This window comes from Mercenaria mercenaria, chromosome 3, assembly GCF_021730395.1.
Source record: "Mercenaria mercenaria strain notata chromosome 3, MADL_Memer_1, whole genome shotgun sequence".
NCBI classification, from domain to species: domain Eukaryota; kingdom Metazoa; phylum Mollusca; class Bivalvia; order Venerida; family Veneridae; genus Mercenaria; species Mercenaria mercenaria.
In genome coordinates this window covers 24,994,686-25,017,174 of record NC_069363.1, presented here as the reverse complement: position 1 = coordinate 25,017,174, position 22,489 = coordinate 24,994,686, and the positions used below count along the sequence as shown (strand labels likewise).

At 35.7% G+C, this 22,489-nt stretch overlaps 2 protein-coding genes across 10 annotated transcripts in view; both read right to left on the bottom strand.

Moving 5' to 3' along the window:
- LOC123525239 (ubiquitin carboxyl-terminal hydrolase 24-like) overlaps positions 1–9,756 on the bottom strand; it is a 90,365-nt gene extending 80,609 nt beyond the window's left edge. The window contains exons 1-9 of the mRNA XM_053538030.1: positions 9,380–9,756; positions 7,240–7,435; positions 6,862–6,929; positions 6,418–6,561; positions 3,850–4,005; positions 3,419–3,484; positions 1,911–2,051; positions 1,299–1,457; positions 878–998 (exon numbers count right to left, since the gene is read on the bottom strand). Coding sequence (XP_053394005.1) covers positions 878–998; positions 1,299–1,457; positions 1,911–2,051; positions 3,419–3,484; positions 3,850–4,005; positions 6,418–6,561; positions 6,862–6,929; positions 7,240–7,435; positions 9,380–9,628 — 1,300 coding nt within the window. The 5' untranslated portion in view covers positions 9,629–9,756. The remainder of the gene's footprint in view (positions 1–877; positions 999–1,298; positions 1,458–1,910; positions 2,052–3,418; positions 3,485–3,849; positions 4,006–6,417; positions 6,562–6,861; positions 6,930–7,239; positions 7,436–9,379) is intronic.
- A 5,456-nt stretch (positions 9,757–15,212) lies between these two features.
- The window catches only part of LOC123525878 (F-BAR domain only protein 2-like), an 83,459-nt gene continuing 76,182 nt past the window's right edge, over positions 15,213–22,489 (bottom strand). For all 9 annotated transcript variants that reach the window (XM_053538037.1, XM_053538031.1, XM_053538032.1 and 6 more), the window contains one exon: positions 15,213–21,865. In XM_053538037.1, coding sequence (XP_053394012.1) covers positions 21,822–21,865 — 44 coding nt within the window. In that variant the 3' untranslated portion in view covers positions 15,213–21,821. The remainder of the gene's footprint in view (positions 21,866–22,489) is intronic.

Genomic DNA, 22,489 nt, shown 5'->3' with positions numbered 1-22,489 from the left:
TCAAAGTTTTTTCCTATATAAGTCTATATAAACCATGTGACCCCCAGGGTGGGGCCGTATTTGACCCCAGGGAAATAATTCGAACAATCTTAGTAGAGGACCACTAGATTTTGCTACATACCAAATATCAAAGCCCCAGGCCCTATGGTTTTGGACAAGAAGATCAGAAACCGTTTAACTGTTCCTGGCCAATGTGACCTTGACCTTTGACCTAATGACCTCAAAATCAATAGGGGTCATCTGCTGGTCATGGCCAACCTAACTATCAATTTTCTTGACACTAGATCCAAGCGTTCTTGAGTTATTGCCTGGAAACCATTTTACTGTTCCTGGTCACTGTGACCTTGACCTTTGACATACTGACCTCAAAATCAATAGGGGTCATCTGCTGGTCATGACCAACCTCCCTATCAACTTTCATAACCCTAGACCTAAGCGTTCTTGAGTTATCATCCGGAAACTGTTTTACAGTTCAGGGTCACTGTGACCTTGACCTTTACCATACTTACCTCAAAATCAATAGCGGTCATCTGCTAGTCATTACCAACCTATCTATCAACTTTCATGATCCTAGGCCCAAGCGTTCTTGAGTTATCATCTGGAAACGGATTGGTCTACATTCCGACCGACCGACCAACCTACCGACCGACAGACATCTGCAAAACAATATACCCCTCCTTCTTCGAAGGGGGGCATAACAAACAGGCCTTTGTGGGGCTGCTCTGACAAATAGAGCCTGGTTTCAAGATCTTTAACTGCTTTCAAGATCTTCAAGCCATGTCACAATCAGTGAGAGTAATTAACATAAACTGTGACAATCTTCATTACAAGTTGAAATAAAATATTTAAAAAAGCTTGGTCAGAAATGAGTTCTCACCTTCCAATGCTATGGACAGTACTTTATTTTCCACTAACCAGTCCTGTATCTTATTGGCTGGAATGGCAGTTTTCTGACGAGGATTCTTTGTACTTGTGGAATCTTCAATCAGCTTTGTCACCTATAAGATATGTAAAGCATTAAATCATTTGTTTCATTGCTAAACTTTTTATTCCAGAACTTTTGCAGATAATACAGACTTTCCTCAAACAAACCTAACTGAAAAACTACAAACTTATTTCAATGGGGCATTTTTTAACAGTATTACAGTTATTTAGTCAGTTAACCAGACATTGTTTCTGCATTTTATACCAGTATCAACCAGGTCCTAGCAAGAAAATGACAAAAGCCAAACTTCTGAGAACTGTAGCATAAAAGTTATATTGTCAAGAGAATTTTTATTATAATGTAAAACCTTTACCTCTTTCAGGGAATTCATTTTAGCATTGAAGTGTGGAGACTTCAGCATACGTAATGCAATATCTAGTCGTAATTCATCCAAGGCCTCTACATCATTTGGCCATATATTCATACACAACAACTTCATAGATGCCAGCAGATCAGATACACTGCCCACTTTCTATAATAACAATAATACATTTTCTTTGATATTGTAATCATAAAAGAATGTCTAATTTTGACTGGTTCTATCTCTGTTAGTACTTTAAAGGGTAACGTAGCTACAAAAGCTTAATTTACAAAGTAAAAACTGTTGATTACACCCCTAGCAAATCATCATGATTAAGTCACTATAGAAACTAACTAGAAACAAAAAATCTCATGTTTATGTAAAAACATTTTGTTGACATTATTTGTCTTTTATGGGAAAACGTTGTTTATACAGAAATTGATCCAGAATTTAAAACCATTAACTCTGTCAACATTTTAAAACTAGTCTATCAGAAACAATGAATTATGTAAAACATATAAAGAATCAATATTCTCTGAACAAAATCATAAGCTTTTAGCAAGTAAAAAACCAACTAGACAGGCTCAAAATGTCAGCTTGCAACACATTTAGCCAGTTTCTAACCTTCTCTTTGAAGTCTTTTTCAGCAAGATTTTGCACATATTTGATCGACAATTCCATTCCATTTGTCAGTAGTGATTTCATTATCTCCTTATCCAGGAACTCTGCACACACACCTAGAGATCTGAGTAATGCTGCTATAGACTGTAACATAATAAAATGATCGATAATAATCTACTCAACTGCCACACAAGAGTTAAAGTACATGTAAAATGGTGTATCAAGCTTCTGAGGCAAATTAAAAAATACTTTCTACATAAATGTGTGCAATCATTAAGTATCAAATATCTAAGATCTAGACCTTCTGGTTTATTTTTAGAAAATTTATAAAGATTTTCCTATGTACAATCAAGTAACCCCTGGGGCTAGGTCAATTTGACCCTGGGGGGGTCAAGATTTGAACAACTATTGTAGAGGTCCACTAGGCAATGCTACATGTCAAATATCTAAGCTCTAGGCCTTCTGGTTTATTTTTAGAAAATTTTGAAGATTTTTCTATGTACAATCAAGTAACCCCATGGGGCGGGGTCAATTTGGCCCGGAGGGTCATGATTTGAACAAATTTTGTAGAAGTCTACTAGGCAATGCTACATGTCAAATATCTAAGATCTAGGCCTTCTGGTTTATTTTTAGAAAAAATTTGAAGATTTTTCCATGTAAAATCAAGTGACCCCTGGGACGGGGTCAATTTTGACCCCGGGGGTCATGATTTGAACAAATTTTGTAGAGGTCCACTAGGCAATGCTACATGTCAAATATCTTAGCTCTAGGCCTTCTGGTTTATTTTTAGAAAATTCTGAAGATTTTTCTATGTACAATCAAGTAACCCCATGGAGCGGGGTCATGATTTGAATAAATTTTGTAGAAATCTACTAGGCAATGCTACACGTCAAATATCTAAGATCTAGGCCTTTTGGTTTATTTTTAGAAAATTTTTGAAGATTTTCCTATGTAAAATCAAGTGACCCCTGGGGCGGAGTCAACTTTGACCCCGGGGGTCATGATTTGAATAAATTTTGTAGAGGTCCACTACGCAATGCTACTTGTCAAATATCTAAGCTCTAGGCCTTCTGGTTTTGAGAAGAAGATTTTTTAAGACTTCTCTATGTAAAATCAAGTGACCCCTCGGGCGGGGTCAATTTTGACTCCGGGGTCATGATTTGAACAAAATTGGTAGAGGTCCACCAGGCAATGCTTCATACCAAATATCTAAGCTCTAGGGCTTCTGGTTTTCGAAAAAAAGATTTTTAAAGTTTTTCCTTTCGGTTGCCATGGCAACCAGAGTTCTGCATGGAATTCAATTCTTTGAATTTTTGTAGAGCTTCACCCAAGGAACCTTCCTGTGAAGTTTGGATGAAATTTGCCTAGCAGTTTATGAGGAGATGTCGTTTGAAGTAAAAGTTTACAGACAACGGACGACGGACAGTGACCCATCCTAATAGCTCACCCTGAGCCTTTGGCTCTGGTGAGCTAAAAAGCACCGTAATACAAATAAAGTTGGACAAACTTACAGGAGCATCAAGTTCCTCCGTCTCCAAAATCTTCTTAATATGATCAAACCCTCCCTTCATTGCAAACTGAAAATAAAACACAACATGGCATAAAATAAAAAGTAAAACACTAACATGGTACAACTTTTTTTTATATCTAATTTCAAAAGTGGTAATAGTGAGTTGAAATCTTTTGGATGCAAATTTATGAAATAAGCGTGCATGAAGCTACAGCAATAATTGTACAAAAATATACATATAATAAGAAAACTGTTGCAAAGCTGTGGTCTGATAAACACAAAATGATCAATCATTTACAAAATTGCTGAGCACTGTATTTGTACAAATTAGCAAAAATCTATTTAATTGGAAACTTTATATGCAAATACATTTCTACCCATTATCACAAGTTTGCATGAACTAAGTATTGGAAACCAGAAAATAAAGCATACCCTGTTTATAAGAAAGGTCAGCCATCCATGTGGGTCTTTGAAATTGCTATTCTCAACTTTAGAATATGGTACCCCACCCTCAAACTTCTCCTCCCAGGCAGTGCGATCTCGTCGACTTTTGTTCTTGTAATGAAACTCCGTCTCTGGGTTGAAGGCCTGTTCAAAGAACAAAAAATTTTAATTCACAGATTTTTTTTATTAACCACAGGCATTTTTCTTGCTGTCTTTTTAAAAATCATGTGTATTTACTTTTCAAAAGATTTTTTAAATTTTGCTTTTCATAACCATGTTCAAAATTTTCATTTTTACGTAAATCCTGACCCATGTCAAAAGAGGTGAATAGAGACTTGCAACTGATGAATAACAAGAGCTGTCACAGGAGACAGCACGCTCGACTATTTCGTTGCTGGATAGTGAAAGTGGGTACATCTGAGGAAACTGGAGCTGCCACTGGAGTGTTTAAAGGCTCCAATGGTGGATGAAGATATTGCACAATAGCTTGAGTCTGTGTCAAAAATATTAAGTAATAAGAGAGGTAAAGATAAAGTGTATCAAAACACTATATAAGTATAATTCTAAGCAAAAAGGGGGCATAATTCATAAAATATCGGTGCAAAAGTTATGCACCTTGTGTCATATGATGTGGGTGATGGTGTGGAACAAATACTTCAAGTTTGAATCAAATCCATTTTGTAATAACTGAGATATAGTGAAAATGCATCAAAATTGACCTTAAATTCCAAGTAAAAGGGGGCATAATTCATGAAAAATTGGTGCCAGAGTTATGGCCCTTGTGTCATATGATATGAGAGATGATGTTGAACAACTATTTTAAGTTTGAATCAAATCCATTTAGTAATAACGGAGATATAGCTAAAGTGCATCAAAACTTTAAGCTGAAATTTTAAGTAATAGGGGAGATAATTCATTAAATATTGGTACCAGAGTTATGGGCCTTTTGTCATATGATGTAGGAGATGATGTGGAACAACTACTTTCAGTTTGAATCAAATCCATTTAGGAATAACTGAGATAGAGTGTAAGTGCATCAAAACTTTAAGCTGAAATTCTAAGTAAAAAGGGGGGATAATTCATGAAATATTGGTGTGAGAGTTAAGGCCCTTGTGCCATATGATGTGATTGATGATGCGGAATAACTATCTTAAGTTTAAAACAAATCCATCAAGTAATTACAGAGATAAGGAGAAACAAGAGCTGTCAGAAATGGTGACAAATGCCCCCCAGCGCCTTGACCTCGCGAGTAAAGTGCCTTCATGCAAAAAGTTAACGTTGGTCCCTGTGACCTTGACCTTTGACCCCAAAGTCAGTAGGGGTCGTGTACTCAATAAGTACTATCAGCATGTGAAGTTTGAAGGTCCTGGGTGCAGTGGTTCGAGAGTAAAGTGCCTTCATGCAAAAAGTTAACATTGACCCTTGTGACCTTGACCTTTGACCTGGTGACCCCAAAGTCAGTAGGGGTCGTGAACTCAATAAGTACTATCAGCATGTGAAGTTTGAAGGTCCTGGGTGCAGTGGTTCGAGAGTAAAGTGCCTTCATGCAAAAAGTTAACATTGACCCTTGTGACCTTGACCTTTGATCTGGTGACCCCAAAGTCAGTAGGGGTCGTGTACTCAATAAGTACTATCAGCATGTGAAGTTTGAAGGTCCTGGGTGCAGTGGATCGCCAGTAAAAAGCCTTCATGCAAAAAGTTAACATTGGCCCCTGTGACCTTGACCTTGTGACCCCAAGTAAGTAGGGGTCGTGTACTCAATAAGTACTATCAGCATGTGAAGTTTAAAGGTCTTGGGTGCAGTGGTTCGAGAGTAAAGTGCCTTCATGCAAAAAGTTAACATTGACCCTTGTGACCTTGACCTTTGACCTGGTGACCCCAAAGTCAGTAGGGGTTGTGTACTCAATAAGTACTATCAGCATGTGAAGTCTTAAGGTCCTGGGTGCAGTGGTTCGCCAGTAAAGTGCCTTCATGCAAAAAGTTAACATTGGCCCCTGTGACCTTGACCGTTGACCTGGTGACCCCAAGTCAGTAGGGGTCGTGTACTCAATAAGTACTATCAGCATGTGAAGTTTGAAGGTCCTGGGTGCAGTGGTTCGCGAGTAAAGTGCCTTCATGCAAAAAGTTAACGTGCCGAACGAACTAACGAACGGATGGTTGAAAACTAATATGCCTCCCTTCGGGGGCATAAAAAGAGAAAGTGTAAAAAACTTTAACCAAGGTGGGGAAGCGGAAGGACGCCGACACCGGGTGAGTAGGACAGTCACAGCTCTCCATATACTTCGTATAGGTGAGCTAAAAAGCAGCTGATGTCAGTTATATATTTGCCTGCTCCTTTGTCAGTTTGGACCAACACAGTTTTACATCTGCAGTCCAAACAGATTGCAGATGCAACTAAAGTAGGCAACTAAAACTGCATTTAACTACAAGTAACACTTCTTCAAAGATATCCATATACATAACACATGGAATTTATCATTTGAAAAAGTGGTTTAAGAGTGAAAGAAAAGTAAAAGTTTAATCAAAGCTATTATAACACAGGTCTGAATGTACTACCATTGCTAGAAGATCCATGAGATGTAAATGAACAGGTTGATGCTGAAGTCTGGCCGCTACAAGGTCTATCAATAACTGCAACATATTGTAGATACCCTCCTGTATCTCTGTGTTCCAACGATGTACCGCATTAGAATTCATCAACTGTTACACAACAGAAAAAATACAATATATCCTCTTTAGAAATGATTACAGTAAAATCACTCTCTCCTCAATTCTCAAAACATTTTTCAGACAGAACTGAACTGCTTTTCTTTCTGTTTTTATGTCATCTAATATCTAAGCCATTATTTAAACTGTACATACCTTCACTATTTACCATGTGACAGGCTTTTGCAGAATCTCTCAAATTTACAGCATTTGGTTAAAATTGTAATATATATCCAAAATCCAGTCTTCAGAAGAGGCATTCTGATAAATGTTGAAATCCTAAATGAAACCTACCTTCTGGAAGGAATCTGTCATCACTCTATTTACAAATCTAGAACAATTCTCATCATTGTCCATCAAACCTGTAACCACACATACATGTATAGATACTCCATAACGGCTATGCAAATAGTGATGTAGTGGTATAAGACATTATGGAAACAGGTTTAAATCTAGTTATACTGATCAATTAAAGTTAAGTGCTTTCAGACAGACTTATTTACAATCAAATATTTTGCTTTTAATAATTAATATTTTAAGGTGTAGTTTTCCAAAGTGGCCATCAGTTTAAATGTTAAATTCAGTGATCATCTTTTTTTTAAGTATAAGTGTAACACAGCACCAATCCATGTTTTCAAAGTATGAGAGCAGCTAAATGAAAAGGACAAGAACCTGCTTCTGCTAAGTTTGCTGCAGCAACCAGGCATTTTCCTAAAGATTCTTCTTTCTTGTACGGTATAGACCAATGTTCAGCGAAGACTCGACCCTCAAGCTCGTATAAATTAGTCACAGGAAATTCATATGGGTTACTTTCTTCCTGTGCTCCTTCTCCTGCAGTTGTGTCATCCATTGCTTCAGTAAGCTGTTTCTGTTATAACAATTTCAACAAATTAAAATCATATTAATTTCATACTGATATCAAACTTCAATAATTATTTTGTAATAAGTATAAATGACTGTCATCTGCAACTGATAGATAATCATCGATCAGTTATTAATCAATATCAGTATTTACTATTATAACCAATTCTAACACTTTTAAGATTTTCTTTTATATAAACAAAGAAGGATTTTACTGTGTATTGTCTTGTCGATTAGAACACGTTTCGCAAAATGACCTACTTTTGGCCATACCTGTTTACTCCCTCATACTTAAAACCGCATTTTATTCCAGATTAGTATCCCTTACTGACCAGTGTTATTCAAACGTCTTAGAATGAAACAGATTTTAGTTTTGCATGCTTTGTTGGCAAGTAAAACACGTTTTTTCATTCAGATGCATCGTAATTAATCACTCGGGCCATCTGCCTTCGTGATTAGATAACTACGCATCTGAACTCAAAACCGTGTTTTATTTGCCAAACAAAGCATGCAAAACTAAAATCTATTTCCCAAATAACACTGGTATTATCACGGATATATGGCCTACAAATTGTCCCAATGCAATGGTATGGAAGGCTATGCATGATGCAAAATTCACATACTGATTTTAAAAGCTGCCCATAGGAACATTCAAAGAATATGCAGCTGTCCCACAGCAGTTTTGTGTTAAAATTTAACATGCATCAAGCTAAAAAATTGACAGTCAAATAGGTAGAATTTCCGGCATTATTATACAGTATGCGATTCTTGGATGAACCAGGCATCCCGGGGTTCGTGTTTAAGTCTGCTACTTAGGATACACCTATATTCATGATCAATTTATTGCTAAATATGGAAAAAATGCAACAAAAACAGTTAAATTCAAAGCTTTCTATGAAAATAAAGGTATCCCGGGGTATGCTTTATGGGCAGTATAGCCTACTTATAATAGTCTTAAATTTATGCTTTATTTATTTCAGAAATAAGTAAATCTAAATAACAAAATAAGTATTTGCAAGCTTTCTTAGGGAAATAAAGTGTCCCGGTGTATGCAGTTTATCACTGTTATCACTGTAATCACAAAGAAGAATCGGGCGTCCCGGGGTTCGTGTTATGAGTTTGCTACTTATGATACACTTATATTCATGCTCAATTTATTGCTTAGTATGAAAAAGCTGCAATAAAAACAGTTAAATTCAAAGCTTTCTATAAAAATAAAGGTATCCCGGGGTGTCCCGTGGGGTTTACACCGACCATTCTTAACCACACTGACATTAATCTCTCCGCATTACAGTTCTCTGTCCCTCATTGGATCACAATTAATGAAACTGGTGCTGGCAAAGTCTTATGGGTGAGTTGTAAAATCAGAATCATTTGAAAGTAAATCTACTGCTTCATATTTTTCTAGTACTTTGCATCTTGGTGTTAGATTACGCAAGTGTTGTCTGGGACCCCCACCTCCAGAAAGACATAGACAAGCTTGAGGGTGTACAAAGGCGCGCAGCACGTTTCGTTTCTAACGATTATGGGCGCAAAAGTAATGTTTCTAACATGATGCGTGACCTGAAGTGGAAACCCTTACAGGAGCGCCGACAAGACCAGCACCTGGCATTCCTTCATAAGATTGTCTTAAGACCTGGTGGCCGTCCCCGCTGATGATTTCCTGGAATACAACCCACAGTAACAACGAAGATCAAACTCTTAATCAATCAAACAAGTGACAAGTAATACAGACATATACAAAAACTCATTTGTGCCTCAAACGATCCGCGATTGGAACTCATTACCGGACTCAGTTGTAACTTGTACCAAAAACGATACATTCAAACGTGCTCTCTTGGACTATAGATCGCGCGATAAACATCTAACATCAAGTGCGCACACAACCCTCGATAATTTTTGCCCATCAGTGAGATGATTTCGAGTATCAATACAGATCTCTTAGTCTTACCTCAGTTTCAACATCCTCATAGGAGGGTGGTAAGTTTGGGCCATATACTGGGACTGTTGAACCCTTGGCTATATCTTTCATTTCAATATCATCTAAAGTATCAAAACTTTGTGTCGGATGATCGTTTGTTAAAATTGCAACTGCATCATTGAGGCTGTTTTTAGCTAGGCGCAAGGCTTTCCTCACATCAAGTTCACTGGGAAACCCCATGCTTAACAGCGTTTGGACATGATCCTCGTCCACTTCCATTATTGCAAAATATCTCAGCTGAACTCTCTATTAGGAAAGTGGCATGTTTATCTGCACATAAATATTGGAAACGTGGAAATATGCAAAAAAGTACAAAATTTCATTCAGAGCGAAACTTGACTGTCCGCCATTTTGAAAAATTTGAAGAGTTTGCAAGGGAGATAATCAGGTTATACTATTTTACCAATAAGGATCACTAAAGACCACTAAGGAGGCATTAAGAACCGCTAAGGACTACTAAGAGGGCAATAAGGACCATTAAAGGGTTACCAAAACTACAACAAGGACCACTAAGAAGAATCTAAGGGAAAAACTACTCAAATAAGAAAGATATAAGTGAATTATCTGGAATATTTCTCCCATTAATGTCAGCTGGATAAAAATTAATAAAAATAAAATATAGGAGAGATCGTGTTTGTATACAAATTCTATTTTTAGAACTGATAAGACAGTGATCGGGTGGGCAGAAGCCGACCGTCCATGTTTTTTGTAAACAGTGATGTTTTTCTAACGGTCTAAACTTTCTTAAAACACAAATTACATAAATAATTTTTTGATCAATGGAAAGGTTATAAAACAAGCAATTTATTGATTACTTTTAATTGTTATTTCGAAATAAAATGGATTAATTATGAACGCTTAACTTACACTGTTTTTCTAAAGGTTGTGAAAATCACTACGCCGCTTTTAAAATTATATGTCATTTAAAACGGTTATTCATTGAAAAAAGATATTTGGATACAAAAATATGAAGATTGTTAGTATTTCAAATCTTTTTGAATTTTGAAAATCCATAAATGAGCAAAAAAGTTATTAAAAATTAAAAATTCTGATTCAATAAGCAAACGGTGTTAAAATCATTTGTTTTGCCAACCACCAGATAAACAGATGTTAACGCGTGACGTCACGGCGATCTCTCCTATACTGTATTGGATATAAATTTGCTTTTGAATGACTTTACATCTACATGCCGATTTACAGTCAACTCGTTCCCCCATCAACTCGTCCCCCAGTCAACTCATCCCTGATTTGGTGATTCCGTCCCCCTCGGTGATTCAAATTGGTCATTTTGTCCCCCTTTTTTGGCCCTCTTTTTTAAACGTTTTTTGAAACTTTTTCAAAATATGAAAAATTAAGTCGTACTTTTTTCAAATCAGTATATTTGATGCTAAAAATATACGTAAGTTTTCGTTTATTTTAAGAACATTTTTGCTTCAAAAATGATAGATTTAACAAGGATTTTTTTTTTTTTTTTTTTTTTTTTGTAAGAATGCTATGACATGATTGCAACTTGCATTTCTAATGAATTTTGGCAAAATATGTTCTTGTCAATGCAAATCTTTTACAACTCTAATACAGTAGTGCTTATATTCATACCATTCCTTAGGCAAAGTGTGTTTATTAAATTAATACTTATGCTAAAATAACGCTATCTTGGTTGGGCAACCAGGATAGGAAAGTCAAAGTTTAAAAATTCTTCCAGTGAAAATCTGATGTGTATTAAGAACTTGATGAACACAAATAAGTGTAAATGATCAGTAGTAAAAAAAATCCGTAAGTTGACCAAAATCTGATTAACCACCTTTAAACTGATTTACCCGTGTCAAAATCGGTAAAGAAAATAACTGTATAAATGCAAAAAATAAGCTATAAATCACACATTTTGCATCTATTTTAACTTTCATATCACTCAAATGAAAGTGTAAGTATCCAGGCTTGGATAGAGTCTTTTTTGACTAATAGACGACAATGGGTAAAAGTTGATGGATATACCTGCAGTGGTCTGCAGTGTGGTATAAAATGTCCTTGGTCATTTACTGTTCCTGGACTACCTGGACTTCATCAATGGCTTGCCAGAAATTTTCCAGTCAAAGACAAGGCTATTTGCAAATGATTGTGCAGTGTACGGAACGATACTTCAAGTGATGGTGCAGAAACTACTAGAAGACGTGAAGGAACTATCAGACAGGAAAATAAAATCATGTTCTTTCCATCCAGAATAATTACTCTCCGTATCACTAGGGGAAGAGATGGTACAGTGCAGTGAGGCAGGTTAGCTACCAATCGCTACAGGAACACGAGAAGTGTCATTGGCATGATTGACCAGCTCGGACGGGAGACCTTTAAGTCCTGGAGAACAAAACAGCAGCTTTTCATGCTATACATAACAGTCAATGCCTGTGCCGACATCCAGGCCAGTACCTTTCTTACAGCTGCATCGATGCGAACCAGAAAGCACTCCAATAGACCCTATAGATTTATATCGGCTTCTACTGACATCTTCAGGTATAACAACGCCACTGCCGAGGCCCCCTATCTGGTATCCTTCATTCGGACACTGTCCCCAGGGGCTTCTAACCATGCCTTAATTTCTAATGAGTAAGACTTTGACTGTCGGTTCAGGTGCCAAAGATGGACAGAGATGTCGAAAGCAGTCAAGTCAATCTGAAATATATGTTGTCTGCTTCTATCTTTCCTTAAGCATTTTCTCTTTTTATTTAAAAAAACAAGGACAAATATGGAATTCCTATAAAAGAAATGCCTGTAAAATCACTATGTCCAAAATCTCGTTATTCTCGTTTTTTTTTTTCATTCATATCTTGTAATTTGATGTGGGAAACGAATACAGTGTAATACAGTATACAAGTGAGATTGTAAACGCATTAAGAAAGTCTAAAGGTAGATCTAAGGGACAACAACCGACAAATATTGAAATTTCCCCCAGAAAGACTGTCTCAAAACTAGCACACTTCGAAAATTTCAATGATACTTTCAACTTTATCCTTCATCATTCATGTCCCATAAGAACTGAATCTCAATTATACTGCTCAACAATCAATTCTTATTATAACTGGGAGGCGCTTTCTGTGAAGACTGTTAAAAGATGAGCAAGCTCAAGAGGTGCAAAGTTAAAAAGAACTACAATTACTAAGATTAAAAACATAAATAGATATAGATTAGAAGGTTATAGTTGCTAGCCTCTCAGTGAATAGAATCAAGCTGGGGCTGGACTGTATGTGTAGGGGAAGACCATTCCAGGCACAATAATTATTATTGTGGGATCAAGTAATTCAGGTTCCTTGTTGTGTGATGTGGATATGGTCAGCTGCAATAAGACTGTACTTTTTTAAAATATTTAAAAAATATAATAAGGGAACTTTTGATGCAGCGTCGTTCAAGGGATTGCCAGTTGAGATCTTTAAAAAAGCATTGGGTGACACTGCTTGTTTGACCATAGCTGTTACATACTTATCGAGTTGCAGATCGTTGTACTCGTTGAGGGATTTTTGCCAAGCGTGCAATAGAGAGGAACAGTATTCAAGCTGTGGGGGGACATTGGTACTGTAAGCCATTTCTTTTACTTTTGACATTTCTTTTGATGAATCTAAGTGAATTATTTGCTTTCATTGCGATTTTATAAATATGTTTTGACCAACTGAGATCATTACTTAGTGTGACACCCAGGTATTTAGCAGCTTCTGTAGTTTTTATTTGTTTGTTTGTTTTGGGTTTAACGCCATTTTTCAACATTATTTCAGTTATGTAACGGTGGGCAGTTAACCTAACCAGTTTTCCTGGATTCTATACCAGTACAAACCTGTTCTCCGCAAGTAACTGCCAACTTCCCCACATGAATCAGAGGTGGAGGACTAATGATGTCAGACACAATGTCGTTTATCAAATAGTCACGGAGAACATACGCCCCGCCCGAGGATCGAACTCACGACCCTGCGATCCGTAGACCAACGCTCTTACCTATTGAGCTAAGCGGGCAGGCTCTGTAGTTTTTAGTGTTATATTATGGAGTATATAATTGTAGATGATAGTTTTTTTCTTTCGAGTTATCCTCAATACCTCACACTTATCCGGACTGAACTCCATTGACCAGTCCTTTTCCCAGGCTTCTAGGCAATGGAGATCATTTTGTAAGGATTGGGAATTAAGAGAGGATTTAACCGTCAGATAGACAATAGTGTCATCTGCAAACAGTCATGACTTACTTTGATGGACTCTGGGAGGTCATTTATGTTGGCTAGGAGACAAGGACCAATGACTGATCCTTGTGGAACCCCAGAAAGAATATGAAGTTCATCTGAGTTGAAGCCATCCACAACTACACTTTGGGACCGGTCCTTGAGAAATGACTTGATCCACTAGGATGCTATTGGGTAGACTTCCAGGGTATCGGGCTTGTGAATCAATTTATGGTGGCCAACCTTGTCAAAGGATTGTCAAATACCTCTTGTGTGAAACGTAAAAGTTGTGTTTCACAGCTATGCTTTGGCCTGAAAATCATTTCTGTCAAAGTGGGACATGATATTTGAGACTAGAATATGTTCCATAAGAGGCAATACATGGTAGGGATATAGCCCTATAGTTACTAGCCTTTCTTGTAAACTGGCGCAACGATTGCTCTCATCCAGTCATTTCGGACTCGACCTGTTTCAAGAGATGGAATATCTTTGTAATGATTAGGACAATCTCTTGGTGAAGCTCTTTTAGTAATCTTGGGGAAATTTCATCAGGACCAGAGGTTTTATTTGGATTAAGCCCCATTAGTAACTTGTCCACGCTCTCAACAGTTATGAGGATTGTTGGCATCTCTGGTGCCGATTTGGGGTTTCTTTTTTTTGCAGTTATTTCAGGCTTAGAGGTTTGGGCTTTGAAAGGCAGATTCAAACTGTTTATTCAGGATGTTTGCCTTTGTGACTGGGTCGGTACGAGTTTAGACCCTCATATGTTTAACAAATGAGTAGAATTTTGGGGATAGTAATTTTTAGTTTAAAGTTGTTTTCAAGTCAATAACTGATTTAAGCGTTTCCAATACTTTTCCCATGCTGCATACATTGCATTCTCTCCTCAAAACGTAACGCTTAGAAAATCACAATGACCCTTGTTTACCCCCAACTTTAGTATGCATTAACCATCTGGTCACCTCACACTATAAAAGATTATATAAGTAAGCTGGACACAGTGCAGTGCCATACAATACAATGGGCAAAACTGACCAGACATCCCAGTGTTTTCCAAAATGCAATTAAGTTAAGGTTGGAGTTAGGTTGAACATCATAGAAATGATGCTAACCTTATTTTGTTTATAAAATTTACAATAATTTGGTCATAACACAACTTTCCCATTATCTCAAGCCTCCTGGTTGGATTACACTTACTGTCCACGCCAGGTTTTATGTTGGCACAGATTATTTCAAATTATCTCTTTTTTTCCAAATGCTACAGTACTCTGGAATGGTCTGCCATATCACATTGCTGTCATGCCTAGCATGGACTCTTTTTCAAGCAGGCTGTCTGAAAATTAAAGTATTATGTCAGTGTAGGATGTTTTAACACTTAACTTTCTCTTATTCCTACCTTATTTTGCACCTAACATGCTATCTGCTTTTATTTTACATTCTCAATATCTACTAAGTAATTTCCTAGTAATGTTTTAATAATCTTGGCAAGCACTCCTGTCTGTAACACTCGAAAGAGGAGTGTTACTGTAAACTACACATAAATGATATTTTCAGAAACCTTCACTACTTCATGCTCAGGGTAAGCTAAAAACAATTTACAACAAACTGCACTATTTTCATGTTTAATAAATACTGTGAAAATCACTGCTATATAATATTATCATTTTTTAACTTAACATTTTGTAATAATCTTTGAGTTGCAATATAATATATACATGTACATAGATAAAATTGCAGGATATATGAAGACTTGAAATAAAAAGTCTTTATAAGTAGTAAATTCCATTATTTTTCTGACTATCAAAGTTCCTGGTTTTTATGTATTTTGTAGGAAAGGCTTTACCAAAATGTGAATACTAAAATGTTAAATATAGCTTGGGTGTGTCTTCAATTTGAAGCCACTTATCAACCTTTTTATTATAAACCTTGTGTTAAATGACAACACCTTCAGAATGAAGCGTGCCAATAACACTGCGCCAATATATCTGAGCAAGTCAGATGGTATTTGTGCAAATCAAATGTAAATTAATTACTGTTTTTAATAAATACAATCAATATCAGCTTACTTCTGGGATGTATCACATCAATAAACCTTGTCATAAAGTCAATAATTTCTCTAAAATATCCAATATAAAACATGATTATGAAAGCTAGTTGTATGCATTCTTCTAACATATATCAATTAACCAAAACATCTTAAATCACATACTGTTCTCTCAATGCTAAATAATATTATCAAATAATTTCTTTCGATCATGCTCTTTGACTATTATAAGAAGATAAATTTTCATATCCCGATAAAACAGCGAGACTCTTATTTTTAAGACAAATTAACCAAGTTAGTAAGGCTTTATTCAATATGCTGGCAATATCATTTTTAATGTTAAAAGGTGTTAACTAAAATATACTGAAAGTTTCAATTTATAAGTGAACAGAGAAAAAAAAACATGGAAACAAAATGTGAACATTCATTTGTATGGCATCAGTATACAACAACCAAAATACCTGTAACATAACATTAATTTCACACTTACATTTAAATAACAAAATACAAGCAACATATCATTAACAGAGAAAAATAACAAGTATTTCCATCAAGCACTGTGTATTAAAACAAAGTAACAGTATAATAAAACTCTAAATGCACTTTAGAGAACTTCAAGAAATTTACAGGTCAAAACAGGTATGGTATGCTGCAACTCCAAAATTTACACAGCTTCATTTACTTCCAAACTTAGGCCATGCAGAGGTATAAGACCCTAAAACAGAACTGTTACATGTCCTCCTTGCCATTTCTGCGGAGTACACAAGTCATTTGCGTCTCTGAATAAGTTTTAAAAGATTTGATACAATTACCAAAATCATACTGTACAAGATATCATGTATAACATTTTTTCTCTAAATTGCTTTCCAACAGGAGAAAAAAGTTGCAACAAAAACAAGAGTTGTCCGTACGACAGCCAATGCTCGACTATTCAAATGGTTGTTGCAGAAGCAGGAATATTACCCTAAATGTTACAATATCTATAGAGTTTCTATTTAACTTGCATGCAAAACTTTAACCAAGTTTTTTTTTTAAGTCCAAAAATGGGCATAATTTGGCCAAAATAAATGTAAGAGTTATGGAACTTGATGCTATCACCTAGTTTTATAACCCCGAAAACACATGTCAAGTTTCAAATCAATATCTGCATTAAGTTTGGAGAAAGTAGCTTGCATGCAAAACTTTAAGTCCAAAAGTGGGCATAATTTGGCCAAAATACATGTCAGAGTTATGGGACTTGACCCAGTGAGGTTGCATATTGACTTAGAAAAAGAAAAAAATATATATAAGTGCTTGCATATAAAACTTTAACCAAGGTGTGACGCTGCCACCAGGGTGAGTAGAATAGCTTGGACTATTCTTCAAATAGTCGAGCTAAACAAATAGCAATGCCATTGAGGAAAGATTAAAATCTTCTTCCATATACATGTATATAAGAGTGTGAATTTGTGCTGAATAATTCTCATATAATAGAAAATTTTATATGCATACAAATATCACATTTTTATGAAATTAACAAACTAGTTTTCAGATGCAAGACAAAAATATCTATTGCACAAGTCCCAATAAAATATCAACAAATGCATAAATCATTCCTGATTACCATTATTACTGGTGAATTTTGGTACAGATCAAGTACTTATCTGGTTATTACTTTACTGTGTCTTACAGCCAGTATATACAGACTAATTTGGATAATAGAAGCCTATGATATAATTACATCCCCTTGCACCCTCCATCAATCATAAAAGGATGTTTTCATGAAAAAAAAAAATAACAAAGACTAAATTCCATTACTGTAACACTTAGATCTCTCTTTCCTTCTCTTTCACAGTTTTGCATATTCTATCACAAAACAATCTTTAAACAAGAGGACCATGATGGTTCTTAATCGCTCACCTGTCCCCACATGACCCATTTTTGAACTGAGTATGATGTCGTTTTTTCTATCATATGACACAGTGACCTAGTTTTTGAGCTCATGTGACCCAGTTTTCAAGCTGACCTATATATCTTCAAGATAAAAATTCTGACCAATTTTCAAGAAGATCCATTGAAAAGTATGGCCTCTAGAGAGGTCAGAAGGTTTTTCTATTATTTGACCTAATGACCTAGTTTTTGAAGGCACGTGACCAATTTCAAATTTGACCTAGATATCATCAAGATGAACATTCAGACCAATTTTCACGAAGATCCATTGAAAAATATGTCCTCTAGAGAGGTCAAAAGGTTTTTCTTTTTTTTAGACCTTCTGGCCTAGTTTTTGACCGCAGCTGACCCAGTTTTGAACCTGACCTAGATACCATCAAGATGAACATTCAGACCAACTTTCATACAGATCCCATGAAAAATATGGCCTCTAGAGAGGTCACAAGGTTTTTTATTATTATTTGACCTACCAACCTAGTTTTTGAAGGCATATGACCCAGTTTCAAATCTGGTGAACATTCTGATCAATTTTCATGAAGATCCATTCAAAAGTTTGGTCTCTAGAGAGGTCACAAGGTTTTTCTATTTTTAGACCTACTGACCTAGTTTTTGACCGCAGTTGACCCAGTTTCAAAACTGACCTAAATATCATCAAGGTGAACATTCAGACCAACTTTCATACAGATCCCATGAAAAATATGACCTTTAGAGAGGTCACAAGGTTTTTTTTATTATTTGACCTAATGACCTAGTTTTTGATGGCACGTGACCCAGTTTCAAACTTGACCTAGATATCATCAAGGTGAACATTCTGACTAACTTTCATGAAGATCCATTGAAAAGTATGGCCTCTAGAGAGGTCACAAGGTTTTTCTATTTTTAGACCTACTGACCTAGTTTTGGATCATACGTGACCCAGTTTCGAACTTGACCTAGATATCATCAAGATGAACATTCTGACCAATTTTCATAAAGATCCCATGAAAAATGTGACCTCTAGAGTGTTCACAAGCAAAATTTTACGGACGGACGCACGGACGGATGGACGCTACGCGATCACAAAAGCTCACCTTGTCACTTTGTGACAGGTGAGCTAAAAATTAACATAACTTTTGTTTAGAATAAAATGACTGGAAATATCAAACATAATTGTACTTTGGTAGCCTGAAATCAAAAATGTTTAAAAGCTGGTGAATGCTACTGCCTTAGTAATTTATACTGTGGCAACTAACAAAATGTGCCAAGTCCATAATTATGACAGTCCTTCAAATTCCTTTAAAAATACCAAAACAAAAAGATCATCATATTTTTTGCAAATTACTTAAGCAATACAGAAAATCACATAAATAAAAGGCAAGGACCATATACATCTAATTCTAAATAATCAACAAGAAACGCAGCAATGCCACGAAACCAGGTTTTCAACACTTTTCATAAGAATAAAAAAGTATACTGAATCACAGTGCACCACTTTAAAGCACAACCCTAACCCTAACCCTATTTTTAGTAACAATGACCTTGACCTTGATCCCTGAAACCCCAAAATCAATCCCAAGCTACAACTTTATATAAGTTTTCTATACACCAAGTTTCATCATGATAGCTCATTCCTAAGATAAGTTATTGACCAGAAACCCTTTTTCTATTTTAAGTAACAGTGACCTTGACCTTGACCCCAGAAACCCCAAAATCAATCCCAGCCTTTGTCTTGATATAAGCTACATACATACCAAGTTTCATCATGATAGCTCATTCCTAAATTAAGTTATTGACCAGAAACCCTTTTTCTATTTTAAGTAACAGTGACCTTGACCTTGACCCCAGAAATCCCAAAATCAATCCCAGCCTTTGTCTTGATTTAAGCTACATACATACCAAGTTTTATTCAAATATCTTTACCAAAACTGAAGTTATTGACCGGAAACACCAGTTTGACGCCACCGCCCGCCCAACCAACGACATACCCCAATCTAATAACTCAGGTTTTCAACGAAAACCTGGTTAAAAAGAGAAAATTAATGTGAGATTATCTTTCTACAAAGCAAGTCAAGCAAGAGATAAGTATACTGCTGTGAACAATTCAATATGCATGTATGCATGTGTATTTCAGTAATATACCCTAGATACCCATGTATAATGCGCACCCGTGTATAATGCGCACCCCCGATCTTAGTCCAAAATCCTGGGAAAAAAAAAAAAAAAAAAAAAAAAAATTGGTCAATTTTTGAGGTAGATGGAAAACGAAAGTAGAGTTTACATCGACACCGGTAATAAATTTTATCTCCGCGGCGGAGAGCAGCATCAGTCTCACGGTACTATCGATTTTTGTTTTCTCGAAAATAAAACCAGTAAATTATTGTAATATTTGTTGTTTTACCTTTTTTAATTCACTATTTTGAATAAATAAATAGCAGCTGATTCAATATTTCGGAATGGTATCTTTCAAAATGACATGAGCTTCTCAATTCAAACTGATAACAAAAGGTGTGATAGTCTTTTTGTCACAATCATAAAGCCAGTAATTACCGGCAATTAACGTGTCACCTCGTGTCAATTATGTTGTTCACAGTTTGATCTCGGTTAAAGATAATTCTCGATCTTTAATTAGTATCATAATTTTTGTGATTTATAAACATTTCTTTCGTCAAAATACTTTTAAATTTATATGAAATTAATTTTGTTTCAAAGAAAAATAAACAATTCAATCTTTTACGGAACGTAACGGCAATCTTAGATTTTAGCGGAGACAGTAAGCGTGGGGAGTAGTTTCCCTTTACCAAAATGGCGAACATCGGTAACAAACTTGTTTTGAAGTAGGAAAATTGTCTATACCTGTATATTATGCGCACCCACGATTCGGGGGTGGTCCCGGGGGTAAAAAAACTGCGCATTATACATGGGTATCTACGGTACATGATCCTATCAGATTAATAAAAACTCATAAATGATAAAGATAAACCAGGTTTCTTTTTCACAAACCTGACCATCCAGAATAACTCACTTATCTGCTTTTTTATGTTAAGGCATCAAAAACCTGTGTTTATATTCTTCAAATTTGATGCCATTTTTCCTGTATTTGTTGTTACTTAAACTTGTTTCCATGTAAAAACAGTACCAGTTAAAGCGCAGAAAAAGTGACTTAAAAAATTAGTTAAGGACAGTTATATCCTCCATTGCAAAATCGGCTTTGAAAACAATTTAAATCATACCAATTTATTTTCATCATTTCTGTTAAACAAAAGAAACAGAACTACTGTTACATTAACAGTCAATGCCATTATGTTCATATCCCGCCTAAAATTCTTTAGTCCTTAGAAAGCAAAGTTCAAAATATAAAAAGTTTAGATTAAAACCTGAATTGATTGGCTATGATTTTACTGGATAAAATCGTTAACTTTCTACAGAAAACAGGCAATCTACAACTGGAAGACATATTCTTACAAACAAATACAACCTTTAGAAATAAAATATTTTTTCATCAAAACTAAAAAAGAAACACATTTGCTTTTAGGCCATTGTACAAACAAGTCAATGCACCAACATAAAGCTTACAATACAGAGATATTGAGCAGTACAACCATGTCATATTAAAGTTTGAACACTAAGAGAAAACCTGAATAACTCCAATGATCATTGTCCATAGAACCTAATGTAAAATTAGATTTGTTAACAATTTATTTATCACTGGTATGCACCTGCAATACCTATTTATACTGCAGAAGTTTAACACACATCTGTTGTTTACTAAAACCTTCATAAACATGAGGCAAGCTACTTTTCTGTTTTTCTAAGTTCATATCGAATTCACAGTAAAATACTAACCAAGTTTGGATGGCCATCAACAAATGGCAATTTGAACACTTATCATGCAGGTATTTCATCAATGTAGGAAAAATATCCTACTCCACTTAAATAGTGAATGTACATCCAGGAGAATAACAAACAAATAAATACACTACACGATCTGTACATAACTTTATGATGTATAAGAAACTTGCGTGAGTACAAAGCTAAACCTGGAACATGTTTTGATTCTTTTTCTCTCCTCTAAATGAAAAATATGATTATTTTCTAAACCATTCTCCAAGTTCAAGGTGTTAATTGTATAAATGTGTTCAGTCTTTAACTAATGCTACAAAATAGCAAAATTGCGATTGGTAGATTTGAAAATGTAAACTGGAATCTGATTGGTGAGATCAGTAGAGTGGAATGGTTCTCCAAATTGGTAATGTAGACTGTGTCCCTGTCAAACATACTTCAAACCCTGTTCTGGATCAGCAAGGTATTTACCTGAAAAAAGAGATGTGCACATTGGTGAATATGCCTGCAATTTTAACCAGTATTTTACACAAATGATTGGAAAGAGTCAACTTAAATACAGAAGACAGCTCAAATACAACAAGAGGGTCATTGACCCTAAAGCGCTCACCTGTGTACAAGGCCTCAATTGTGTTTATATAACAAAATGGGACAGGGGCATGGTCATTTTTGACCTTAGGGTAATAATTTGGACAATTAGGGTAAAGAGTCAAACCTTTATATCACAAGCCAAATATTGAAGCACTACAGAAGATTTTCGAAGTCTGATAGCTAGAAAACCTATTTTTAACCAAAAATACCCATATGTTCAATGAACCGGAACCATTTGAACAACTTTGAAAGAGAGCTTCCCAGAGATCATTTGTGTAAAGTTTCATCAAAATTCATTCAGTGGTTTTGGAAAAGACATCGTTCAAAGAAATTGTTGATGAAAAGTGACCTAGCCCTCAGGCAGTCATGTTTTTTGACAATCAGAAAAATCTGAACGTTATTTGTAGATGGTCACACAAGGACCATGGTTCATACAGGACTTGGCAAAAAAAATTCAAGGACTTTTCAAGGACTTTTTAAGGACTTTTTATGGATTTTCAAGGA